Source organism: Melospiza melodia, chromosome Z (genome assembly GCF_035770615.1).
Source record: "Melospiza melodia melodia isolate bMelMel2 chromosome Z, bMelMel2.pri, whole genome shotgun sequence".
NCBI classification, from domain to species: domain Eukaryota; kingdom Metazoa; phylum Chordata; class Aves; order Passeriformes; family Passerellidae; genus Melospiza; species Melospiza melodia.
In genome coordinates this window covers 41667903-41681309 of record NC_086226.1, presented here as the reverse complement: position 1 = coordinate 41681309, position 13407 = coordinate 41667903, and the positions used below count along the sequence as shown (strand labels likewise).

Genomic DNA, 13407 nt, shown 5'->3' with positions numbered 1-13407 from the left:
TCTTCTTTTCAGAGAAAAGTGATGTTTTATTTGCAGGGAGACCATTTATGTTTGTATATGGGACTTGTTACAGAGCTTGTGTCTGCACTACCTAAAATTGCATTAGTGATTTGAGTCTGTCATCTGTCTGAAATTATGCTATCCAGGGGCCACTGGGCCACCACTGCCAGACTAACACAGGAAATACTTGTGTTTCTGCTGTTGTGTCTCTGCTGCCTGTTGGAAGAGAAGGCTATTAAAACTGGTCTAGACACTGCAGCTGGGTGATGCATGTCAGTCTGAGTTGTGTTAACTTAGTTGCACAGGTTTTGCAAGATTTTTGGCACTATTCTGTTCCATCCTTTTTTCCCCATTTCATTCAAATGAAGATCCAGTTCTTCGCATAAAAAGGCTACTTCACACCATACAATCACCAGATGCTTTCCCTCTCCTGAGACCTTTGAACACAGGCTTAATAATTCCACCTCATTTGCTCAGGTAACCTGTTGAGTGCTGTTGTTTCTGCTTAGAAGAACTAGGTGAGGTTTCTTAAGGACACATATTTGCTGTGGTTGATCAGACGCTGGCACCACGGTGAGCTCCCTTTCTGGCGCTGCTCTTTCTACTGCCTCTTCAGCTTTCTTCTCCAGACCTTGGCACCTTGGAGCCTGGCCAAGAGCAAGGGGGAAAAGATGAGGCATCCCTGTGGCCATCAGCCTGGGCTTTGTTGGCCCCCCCGCTCAAGCACCATTATCTCAAATAGCAGCCCTGGAGTTTGTGGTTGAAACCCAGTGCTAAATCTTAATGTCTCTGCAAACAGACAAGGCAGCAAAACAAAGCCTTGCTGTTTGCTAAGGCTGAGGACTGTCCTGAAACACAGGCACGGTGTGTTGCTGCTGTCAGCTGTGGTGTTGGTTGAGAGTCTTTATAACTTTTCTCCACCAAAGGACTACAGAGTCAACAGGACTTGGCTGCTGGGTGCAATGGCAGTGGGGCCAGGTCATGGCTCCAGAGCCAGCTTCCTGAGCAGCACCTTGCCTTGTGGACTTTAATCACTGATTAACCCACATAAAGAGTGGCTGGAACAAAACAGATTAAACCAGCACATAGTATCTGTGCTGCCATCTTGTGCACCAGAATTTTATAACACCTTTAAGACTATTTTGTAAACATGGCAGTGTTGTCATGGCAGCAGAAATCTGGTGTTGAAAAATGTTGCTGATATGATTTATTGCTGGTTTAGTGTGCTGTGCAGGTCAGGCAAGGCGTCACTGCTCCTAGCTTCTGCTTAATTGAATTGAATATGAAATGCATCAGAAGGGCTTTGATCAGGGAAATGCATGTCGCAACAAACTTCAGGCTGGCATGCACGGCTCAACTAAATGCAAAAATGTGCAGTGAGATCTGTATTGTTTTAACATTTATACATTAAGAATCCACACATGAATGTTTCATAGTTTTCAGTGTCGCTCTTGCTGAAAGTCAGTGTCCAGCCTGGTGAAATCATGATTGTAGAAAGTTGAGATGCCATTAAATCTAACACTAGCTGGAGATTCAAAAATATGCAGCTTTGAATTTGAACCCAGTCATGGAAGTGTAAAAAAATTGACATCTGCGATTTTACCCAAAATCTCTTACTAAAGGTTTTGACATTTTCTTTATGTGCTGAAGTTCTGAGACCTTGTGTAGCCAAGTGATTCATGGTGCCCTCCATGTTGCTGCTTTCACATTACTTCTTGTATATAACATGAGAGAACCTGTGACTGGGGTGGCCTATATCACACCTTCCTTCACCCTGCTGCTGTGGGGATCCACAATCACAGTTTGATTTCTTTCAGACAAGGTAAGTTCTTAGGATGGATAAAACTTTAGGTGTTAGTTCTTAGGATAGATAAAACTTTAGACTGTCTCTGGAGTATGAATCTAGAGCCTCAAGTTTAGAAGCTGATGTTTCCAGGGTGTCTGGCTCCAGGAGTAAGTTGGCATCAGAGAACTGTAGCTCTGACTTGAGCTAAGGCTCTCATCTGCAAGAAAGGTTTGGGGCTGAATGTACTAAAACATGAGGGGGGGGGGGGGGGAAAGGGTGTGAAGAAAGTAGTTTTTTCAGCTACTCACTCTACTCTCCACAGCCTCAAAGTCAAGACTCCAAGGCTGTGCACTTTTTTATACATCTAATAGGTTTTTCTGTGATGGTATTCAAATTTGATGTATCTATTTTCCTGGAATGGCTGGAAGTTTTGCCTGCTTTTCCCCTGGAAGTAGCCTGTGGCTGTTTGTGAAATAACCTTTTCCTAAGTTTTCTGGTTTAGGAGATGTATCATACTAAAGCTTGCAGTATAATGAGAACAAATTCCAAAGTAAACATAAAGGCATTCATTATAAACAAATCAACAGTACTACCACCCCCCTAGTCAGCCAAGGAACACACCTGGTTTGCTTTGGCTGCTGCCACCATCCTTTATAAAACAAATAATATTTAAGGAAATGTTGGCAACTAAAAGAAATTTATATTTTTTTTAAAGCAAATGGAAATTTAGGAGCTGAGATTTTTAACAAATCTGTAGAGTCAGAAACTAGAGACATAATAGTGTGGAATTTTAAATTATGAGTTCATGTGCTTCAGATAGTTCTATATTTTTGCATATCTCCAAGTAAAACTTTTGACTTAAACCACTACCACCACTTCACAGACATTTAAAGCTAGAGTCTAACATTTTGCTTTGGGTCTGATTGTGGTTACTATTATTTTCTAGAAAAAAGATATTTTTCTTTGGAACAAGTTGGCTGCATCGTACTCTCTAGGTCAGCGGTCTGTTTCACTTGTGCTGAACTAGGTTGAAAGGCTGTGGTTGTGAGCAATGGAGGTAATAAATGAGTCTTAACTTACATTTATCTTGTCTTCACTATACCTTTTCCACAGCAGCATGCAGCAAAGCTCTGAGCTTTGGCTCTGAAGTCCCATATTTTCTTCTTTGAAGGTTTGCTTCCCACAGGGTACAAACTTGGTGCCCTTGGATCCACGTCTTGCCACAAAAATCTGAAAGGGCAGGGCAGCAAAAGTATAAATTTTACTGCGTGATTTTGTGCTGAATGTGATGGGCTTTGGGTGGGTTGTGCAATGTATCCTCTCTTCTCTGCTGAACATTGACTCCAGCATTTCCAGTCTCTTGACCTGTGTGTCTGCTTTGCTGACCACACAGACTGTCAGTGACGACTTCATAACTGGTTAAGTTCATAGTGCAGCACTGTTGCTTCCAGTTCCCTTGACCTTGCCTTGAATGAGATTCAGCAAGGGGGTTTTGTTTTAAAATGCAGTCCGAGATAATTCTACTGCTGCTGCTTTCACACAATGGCAGAATGGTTAAAGTTGGGAGGGACCACAGTCAGTCATGGCCCAACTTCCCTGCTTGTGCAGGGTCGTCCAAGAGCAGTTGCATAGTATTGAGTCCAGCCAGTTCTTGAGTATTTCCAGTGAGGAATACTCAACAACTTCTCTGAGCAATCTGTTCTCATACATAGCCAAATGTGGAAACTGGATCTCCTGGTCAGTGGCATGCTCTTTGTTGCTCGTGAGTCTGGCATTGAAGTCGTCACACGTTTTCCTGCCAGAAATTCACTGCTGAACAGCTCTGCCATGGATTGTCAAGAGTTAAAACAGAACTGAGCAAAGCAAATACACAATACTCATGCCTGGCTGACTCTCTACTACTATGTATTGGAACTGAAGTTTTGAAGATATATTTTCATTTATCAGATCTAGATTTGCTTTTGTCTAAGGCAAATCCTTTGTTTCTGTGTTGGCAAGTACTGCAGTATTACGAAAATCAAAGTGGGCTCTACTTATGCATTCCCAAGAATCTGTCTTTAGGAAAACACCTGCTTATGCATGTTTTATCCAGACAGTAGGACTATAACTGGCATGGGTAACTCTGTAGGCCTGTTTGAATTATTTTCAATTTTAGATAGTACTACCCTGAACTTCAGTGATGCTGTATGCTTTACTCTGCTCCCTGAAGCTGACTTTTGTTTATCCACCATGGAGTCAGGTTTGGGTTTAGCTTAAATGAGAGACCAAATAAACCATCATGTTCACCAATTTGTAAATTTTTCATGGCCTACCTCAGTCTTTAACTTGAAGTTGTTAAAAGTACAGTTATGGGATTATATTGTTTAAAAGGGATGGTAGAAATGCCTGTGCATATTTGATAGCTATAACAGCCTTATTCTACAAGCTTCATAATGAAGGAAAACATACTAAGACTAAGATTGAGTTATAGACCCCTCATCAGGTGTATCAACAATATTAACTACTTTTTTTGGGCAACAGTTTCTGCAACAGATTTAAAGGTGATGCTGATGCTGCAGTTCTGTGTGCTCAGGAAAACAGTAGATGAGCCAAAAGTAATGCTGCTTCTTTAGCATTGAAACAAAATAAATTGCTCCAAAGGTGTCTATAAATCCTTTCTGTCATGTGGATATTCTCGATTTCACTTAATGAAATGAAAGTAGAAGCATTTCTGGTTTTCTCAGTGCAGTCTGCTCCTGCTGACTCTACCATGTCATATAATAACCTTCATAAACTCACCAAACTATGTCTTAAAAAGCAGAACCTCACAAGGTTGGAAGTAATGTTCTTTCTGTTTAAAACCACAATTGCCTTTTAACTGAATCAGTGTAAAGGGAGCAAAACTTCTGTTATTGCAAGAAGTTTTGGGGAGAAAAGTACTACAGATATGCTGGTTGACAGAAAGTTCACCATGCCCCAGCTATAGGCACTGCCAGCCCACAAAGCCACACGTGTCCTGGGCTGCATCCAGAGCAGGGTGGGCAGCAGGGCAGGGAGGGGATTCTGCCCCTCTGCTCTGCTCTGCTCTGCTGAGACCCCACCTGCAGGGCTGCATCAGCTCTGGGCTCCCAGCACAGGAAAGATGTGACCTAGTCCAGCAGGTCCCAGGGGAGAGTTGCAAAATTGATCAGGGGGCTGGAACACCTCTTCTGTGGGGACAGGCTGAGAGAGTCGGGGTTGTTCAGCCTGGACAAGAGAAGACTCTTCTCTTGGAATAGCACTTTATTCTTTGGAATAGCTTATAGCACCTATTCTCTTTGGAATACTTATAGCACCTTCCAGCTGTTTGCATAACTAAGTTACAAAGTTGTTTGTATGCCAGCAGGATTTAATTAAAATCCTGAGGTTTTTCCTTCCTCCGGTTAAACATGTGCAAAACACAGTAAATCCTTTCACAGTAGATCTTGTTGTAGCTGAGTTCTGCAACTTCCAGGCATTGGTAAAACATATCTTACACGTAATACAGATAGAGCTGTGTTCTCAGTCTTGGACACTGATTACCAAATGCTGTTAGTTGCTCTATTGCAGACCCCTAATTTTTTCTAGAGTAGATGTAACTTATAGATTTTTGGCCATAAATTGAAAAGAAAGTTTGCATCTTTCAAGCCTGCTCCACTTAGTTCTGTCTAGTTTTTCCCCTCTTTTTTTCCACTCAGTTACTAACATTCTCATTCTCAAAAAATATTTATTCCCTTGTATATTTATATGGATTTGTTTGTTTGATAGTTGTATTCTGCGTTACCTTTTTTCTTCTTTCTGCTTTCTTTGCATCCTCATACTGTTTTCCTGTTTGTTCCTCAGGCTACTGCATTTATGTGTTAGACACGGTAGCCTCCCTAACTAGAACAGGAGGGTTCCAGATTAATTTTAAAGGCTTATCACTGTGCTGGAGAAAAACCCACAACAATTTTACTGTTGTTGAATTACAAGAGGTTTGACAAGACGAGGAGTAGCTTTCACTTTGGATTAGCATCTCATTTAGAGCTCAGGGAACGGCTCAGTTTTATATAAAAGTAGTAAATTTTTGTACTGTAAGGGAGAAAAGAAATTCCATGTGGGCACATGTGTGCATCTTCTTCAAAAACAGTTCCAGTGCAGTACCTTGTTGGTGCCCTGAACTTAAGGTGTTATAAAAACCCTTTCACAAGAAAACTGAGAATTAGAAGTGCAAAGAATCCAGTGTAAGGTACAAAATGCTGCTCTGAGCACACAGTTCATATCTTTGGAGATGGTCCATTGAGCCGCAGAGTCAGCTGTACCTCATAGTGAATACCCGCTGTGGTTCAGCAAGCTTCTGATGCTTACCTCTACAATTCTTTTTCTAGAAGTCACATTCTAGGAAATAAATTCTACAGCAAAAGTTAACTAGCGCAGATAAAAATCATATTTGCCTAGAAGTACACCTATGTGTATTCTTCCTTGTCTTTTTTGGAGATGCCAAGTATGATGCTTTAGTGTATAAATCTATTTAGTTTCTAAAATGCTGTTTTGGGACCCTTGGCATGGTTCCATAACACGCAAACATGTAGTGCAGGATAAAGCTGGGAAACTCATCAGGAATATAATTCTCCTCACTAAATCAGCTTTTTTACTGCAGAATACAGTTCTCCTAATGACACTTGCTTAGTGCAGTTCTGTGTGATATTGTGTTGGATTTATGGGTGTTGATTTCCTAAAGAGCTATTTGGGTAGTCTGTGCTTCAGTGAAACAACTTTTGTATGTCCTGTAAGACATCCAAAAGTGGAATGGAGTAGAACATTTGTCTAGAGTTTTAGTGTAAAACAAAATGATGTAGTGAGCTTTCTTCTTCTACATGGCGGAGTGAAAACTGGCTCATTTCTAACCTGGCTCCAAGATTTCTGGTTTCTGAAGTCATTCCTATGGAGATGATGTTAGCTTTGTAATGCTGTCCCACTTACAGTGATGCTGCCTTAGTGACAGTAGGCAAAGTGAACTAACGTCTTCAACTTAGTTCTTGTCCTTCAGCTTTCTTATTTGTGTTGATATTAATGTCCTAAAAGCATGAGAGTTTGACTAAGCAAATAAAAAACAACACTGTGAAGAACTAAGCATATTTAAAGCTCTTGTAATGTGATTTAGCTGCTGGAAATAAGAATAATATCACAGGGCCAAGCACTTAGACCACCAATGTAAGGAACTTCTGGTTCAGTGATTAAGAGACTAATCTTTCTTGGAAATGCTTTGGAAGCAATTTTTCTTGGCTTCTCAATATAAACGTGCTGGATAATATGGTTTCATGTCTGTTATTCGCCTTCTGAACTGGTTATGTATTCAATTAATACTGTTTTCTCTCTGGCAGTATGTCTATCACATCTTAAGTCTCAAACACATAACTAGTTTAGTTAAACTCAGAGTTTAGTTAATCCTCCGACGTCAGAGGATTTAGTCACTGTCACTAACAAGAAGCCATGTTTCAACCTGCTTACTGCCAGGCAGACCTCAAGTGTGTAAATTACCTTGGGCTTTTCCACAGCACCCTCACTCATCCCTCCAGCACCAGTACTGCATTTCATGGGTGAGAGTGGAGAGCTCCCATGCAGGAGGAGGAGGATAATCTGCAGGAATGCTCTGTACTGAGCTGGGCATTGCTCGAGGTTGTGTTGCACAGCACATTGGCTGCAGGAGCCTGCCTTGCCCAGAACTCTGCTCTCTTTGACTCTGCTCTCTTTTGACTGCTCATGAGGCTCAGCACTGGCATAGAAATCACAGAGGTTTTTTGGAATGCAAATGCCATTAATACACTCCATGTTTTCTTCTAGTTTTCAGCTTTAATTACTGTTAATTCAAAAGCCTAGTAGTGTTCAAAATATTTGAGTTAGACTCCCTGGGGTGCGAATACTTCAGAGCATGATGTTTCCTTATTGATGGTTTAGAATCACAGATAGGATCCTCTAATAATCATTTTGATATGCCATGTGAATGAATGTGAGAATTTTCTCCTTAGCCCTTGTCCTTTTCTGTTATAATGACATTGTGATGGTGACATTTAAAGTGTGATAGCTGTAGGCAAAATCTGTAACTCATATTAAAACCCAAATAACAATGTTTCTCAAATGTCTCTGTAGATGGATGGAGGTCTGCTTGGATGAAGAGCTGCCCCCAACTACAGAACTGGAAGAAGGCTTAAGAAATGGTGTTTACCTTGCCAAGCTTGCAAAATTCTTTGCACCTAATGTGGTGTCAGACAAAAAGATCTATGATGTGGAGCAGGCACGCTACAAGGTAATAACTTTCTCAGTTTTCTCACCAGGACGACAAAACCCAGCAAAGTTTGTCTTCAAGCTCTTAAAGATTCCCAAGCATGGCTGGCTAGCTTTCTGTATCTTTTTTTAAAGGCTGTAGGGACTAGATAGAAGATGCACAGCTGCAGGAAGCCTGCATGATAAGTTAGAAATATTCTACCCTTAGAAAAAATGTTTTGGTGTTGTTTCAAGTTTTTAAAGCTGCACAAATTACACTTCTGGCTCCATGGAAATCATGAGCTTTTCAACTGATAAAGTTATTTCTCATTAGGAATAGAAGTCAAAAGCAATTTGACAACTATTTCAAACTTTCTTCATTTTGTATGTTGAAATTCACTGCATTTGATCTCTGTGTTTGTTTTATCAACTTTAACAACACGAAGCCAAAACCAAGCCACCAGTAACTGACCTTAGCTTGTTCCCTGTGCAGGCTTTTGCTAACTCCAAGAACCCTGATAATACAAAGATACGTACATTCACGCACAGTAGTCCCACTATAGAATGCATTATCTCAATATGTAGAGGGGGCAGAAAAAATTCATTGTTAAGAATTCCAGTTACATTTAAATATTTCTCTTGAAAATCTCAAAAACTTGAGAGATTCCTTTTTCCCTTTACCCTAAAAGTTAACATTGAAAATAAAATAAAAAATACATTCCCATTGTATTCTTATGCTGCTTGTATAGGCTTTAGGGAGGGTCAGGTCAGGTATTCAGGTAGAACTGAAGACTTTCAAGATTTCCTTATCTCTTCTTCATGGTAGTGCTAAGCAGTGTTACAACTTCTGTGTTTTGGTTTCTTGTCTTTGACATCCGACCTCTACTCCCAAAGAATACTGAAGGACTGTACAAATTTCTACTTCAATCGCAGTCCACCCTGATGCGTACAAATTTGGCTTATGTAACATGAAAGAATGAGCTGAACTCAGCGTGGAGCTGTTTATGTGTTAGGATGCTTCATTAGCAAAATGAAGCTGTTACACTTTGGTCTCTGGGTTCAAATAAGGGAAAATTCTGTGAACTTGGCTTCAGGATATGAAACTTGGAAAAAATAGGAGGATCAATAAATAGAGAATTTTATTAATGTGACTTTCATAATTTTCTATGTTTCCAATAGAGATCTGGCCTTCATTTTCGACACACTGACAACACTGTGCAGTGGTTAAGAGCAATGGAGTCCATTGGTCTGCCTAAGGTAAGCCTTTAAATTTCAGCAAGGAAATTTAAATAAAATCATTGACTCAAATCATTGGGTCACTGAGATCCCCTTTCATTTGCTTGACCATAAACAGTTCCTTATAGTAAGTCTACAGGGAAGGGGTAATTCAAAAAACAAATCTGAGGAGAAGGTAATGTGGAAAGCAGTGGGAGTGTCAGTGCTTTGTTGCTGCTGAGTGTGTCTGTGGGGTGAGGCAGGGACACGAGCAGTGCTTGAGCTAGCTCAAACACTTGATATCTTACTGCTAATGCAGTCTCTGGAGGGGGGCCTAGAAGGAACATGGTTTAAAACAGAAAACTTAAATATTTGCTTCCTTTAGGTTACCTCTTCGCATCGTGCCTCTTGCTGCCTCCTCCTTTTGCTGTACGTGCCAGTTTCTCTGCTTCTACCCTGTTTCCAGACTGTTCTTGCACCCTTCAGTGCATCTGCGTGACTGTGCTGCTGCTCTTCTTCCTCCAGCTGCTTTCTTGGGTCACCTCTTATATTTACCTTCCTCCTTGCGGGTCTTCACTTGTCATCTCCCCCCTCTGCTGCTGTTTCTGGGCACCAGTGAGTCTGTTTTGGATGAAAATCCTTTAAGAAAGGGCTGTGTGCAAACACCTATGCTGTTTGTTAGTGCGTTCTGGCAGCCACGCAGAGGCCAAGGTGAGCAGTTCCCCAGCCCAGGGTGCCTGGGTGCCCACAGCCTGAGTGCTGCCTGAGGCTCTGTGGTCAGGCACAGCGGGGCTGCTCAGGCAGCTCCTTGAAGGGCTGAATGGACCAAGGGTCAGCTGCTGTAGGCAAACTCTCTGCAGGTGCCCATAACAAAAAGGCCACTCATGACTGCCGTCAGAAATGCCAGAGAGGCGGGAAGGTGTCCTGCCCTTTCCAGGTCAGGCGTTTTTTTTCCAGTTGAGTCCTTCAGCCCTCTGTTCAGCTGGCTGATTTCCACCCTGCCAACTCTCCTCTGAAAGATTGTGTTTCTGTCGCAAAGGATGATCATGGCCAAAAGCTTTCCCAATTCTCCTTCACAAAGCTGTTTTGAGCAAATGATGAAGAGGGCACTGTGCTCCTGACTTACTCAGTCTGGTCCTATTAACCATGGGACAGTGCAGCCCCGAGTGACCAGCCGGGGCTAGAAGCATGCTGCCAACTCTCACGGTTAACTAAGTCTTTTTATTATATTTCTGTAGAGAAACAGTGTTTAGTGACTGGGACCAAGGCCAGGAACAAATTAGTGGTAGAACCAGAACTGGAACTTATGATGTGACTTCTTGGCTAAATTGCTTAATATTCGTCTCTCTAAATATCTTCCTTTGCAAATGATGTATTCACAAAATTAAGGGTGCTGGCAATTAGAATTATGCATTTTTAAACCATACTTGATAGGTTTGGTTTGTAATGAGGCTTTGCAAATTGTAACTGCATTCCAGATTTTGCGTGTCTGTAGAGGACAAGCACTACTGGCTGGGCTTATGCCAAAGAACATTTTCTAAAAATCTTGTTGAAATGCTGCCTGCTCATCTTCCTTTTTTCCCCTCTTATTAAGTAGCTTTTATGCTTTATTTAGCTGCTCTTTATGAAAACTACTGATTAAGTTAAAATAACATCAGAAGAGATGTGACTCATGGCTGTATAAAAGTGACAGCTGAAATTCTGTAAATTTAAGGTATGGTTCTGCAGAGTAAATGTTTCTGCTCAGTCATAACTCTTCTCTTTTAAGTGTGTGCTCTTTGCTTTTTAGATCTTTTATCCAGAGACTACGGATGTCTATGATCGGAAAAACATCCCTAGGATGATATACTGCATTCACGCTCTAAGGTAACTGCTGACACCTATAAAAGTCAGAGTAACTGCCAAAGTTTGGAGTGTCAGTCTTGAAATGGTTTCAGCATAACCAGTGTATCAAAATCTGTCTGAATTTTCAAGTTCATTAGTTATAAGTTGGAGACGAAAGTTGAATTTTGTCAGGTCTATTGGACAAATAACTTTCAAAACAGAAATTACGGACTACTGAATTTAGCACATACATCCCTCTCTCAATAGTACACCCCCTTGCAAAATTAACATACAATTTCAAAACACATATTTCAACAGAAATCAAACAACTTAAGAGAAACTTAGCAAAACATTAGTAAAACCATGGAGCAGACAGGCTGATCAGAGTGAAAATAATGATGAACTGATGTATTTCTGTCCCACAACTGAAGCAACTAATTATTGTATTCTGTGGTAATTAATGTCAAAATGATACATTCCCAAAGACTTCAAAATTCTGAGCAACTTGACTTTTAATGTAAAATCAGAGAGGCCTTGACTACACCCTTGAAAGTAGTGATTAAAGTGCTTTTGTGCTCTGCCTTAAGGATTTTCTTTATGTTTAGCACAAAAACATATGCCCTGTGCTGTCTCTGCTGTGAGGGGCAGTGTTTTTGACAGACAGCTCCACCCTCCTGTGCCTTTTCTAGTTAATTTCTTGCATATAGAGACCTTTCCCTTTAAATGTTTTGGGCACTTTAATATTTCAAAGAACAGAATTAACTTGCACTCCAAAATTTTTTCTCTGTTTCTAATGCTGTTCAAAGGCGCATCAGCTGCTCTAGGGCTGTAAGGCAGAAACTATTCAATACATGCTTTATTGAAGCTTCTTTAGGGTTAATCCTTGAAATGATGTGCCCACTCTTGCAGTCTGGGATGTGCACTCACTCCCAGTAAACAGGACTTACTGTTTACTGTAATGCTCACTGTATTTGCTTAACGTGTCAGGTGTTCATACTTGACAGCCCAGTATATTTTTGCTGTCTTTGACAAGAGTTGCCCCTTGAAATTATTGTACTTGGCGTACTATTAACTGGGAAATGATACCAGGACTATTTGAGAGTGTTCTTGCCTGTAACTCGGTGGTGCAGTCTGTTCTGACAGCAGGTGTCCTGTGCAAGCTTGAAGTGATTTCCTAAAGAGAATATGTGGGGCTACAACCAAGCCAGGTCAGAGCTGACTCAGGGGCTGTGTGCCCCCCTCTCCCCAGCTGTGTTATGGGCCAGCTCAAATGTTTTGCAGGAGGTGCAAGAATACATTTAATTTTAATATTTGCTCTCTCATGTATATAGGACATTATTAACTCTGGATTTGAATGCTATGTAAACAACAGCTCCATCAAATATTTTCTTAATATCTGCTTTATCATTGCAATGTCAATACCTCTTATCCTGAACTGAGGTTTACAGTGGATTGACCTATGGTAAAAATTTTCCTTCCTCCATCTTGGCATGCCCCAGGGTTTATGCAGTACCAGAATTAGTCTGTGTTGTCTCAGTTTTCACTTCCAAGTTTGTCCTGTTTAAATTACTTTTTCTTGATGCATATCAACACAAAGCTCCAGCTCTGTATCTATGTACTTACTATGTTTTTGGGGGTTTTTTTAGTGCTATTATTTCAGAAATGGACTTTATATCAAATGTGTCATACCATACTGAAGGGGAATGGGCCTGGAATGCTTTTATTTATTATGCTTTCCCATGAGATTGTAGGCCCCTGTGCCTGTATCCTGTGCAGGATGTAAGAACAGAAGAAGCAATGATTGAGCTTTATTTCCATACCTTAAATGGTAAAATGCATGCCAGAAGTCCTTCACTTTAATCTTTCAAATCAAATTTCAATCTCAGTCACACAATGTCACACAAGCTACATTGGAAGCTGTTTGGGAAAGAAGAGAATTAAGCACAGCATGCTTTGCTTGGCCATCAGTGCTCCCAGGTGGATTGGCATAGAGGAATGCTGAGCTGTATCCGAAACCTATATTTGACATCGGAAATAATAGTATTTTGCAGGAAAAGTCATTGGCTGTTTATTGTTTTGCTGATCTTTTGCTGCTAGAAGGCCTGAAGATAGATGGGTACTCTAAGCATGATGGTTTAAATATAGTTTTAGGATATGTCCTGATTCAAGACTGAAATTAAGACCATTGCACTTAAAGCATGTGGGATGACTTGAGCTGTCAAATACAACACTGCTCTGGCCAGGAAGGAGCTACTTAGCAAACAATTTCTTATTATATTCCTGTTGAATGTAATAACCTCATACTTTTCTCTCACTGAAACATCAATACGTGAAGTATTGAC

The 13407-nt window shown here is 40.7% G+C and overlaps 1 protein-coding gene across 6 annotated transcripts in view; it reads left to right on the top strand.

The window, feature by feature from the left end:
* The window catches only part of IQGAP2 (IQ motif containing GTPase activating protein 2), a 122938-nt gene that overhangs the window by 55968 nt on the left and 53563 nt on the right, over positions 1 to 13407 (top strand). For all 6 annotated transcript variants that reach the window (XM_063179865.1, XM_063179863.1, XM_063179861.1 and 3 more), the window contains exons 3-5: positions 7913 to 8069; positions 9206 to 9283; positions 11031 to 11107. In XM_063179865.1, the coding sequence (XP_063035935.1) occupies positions 7913 to 8069; positions 9206 to 9283; positions 11031 to 11107 (312 nt within the window). The remainder of the gene's footprint in view (positions 1 to 7912; positions 8070 to 9205; positions 9284 to 11030; positions 11108 to 13407) is intronic.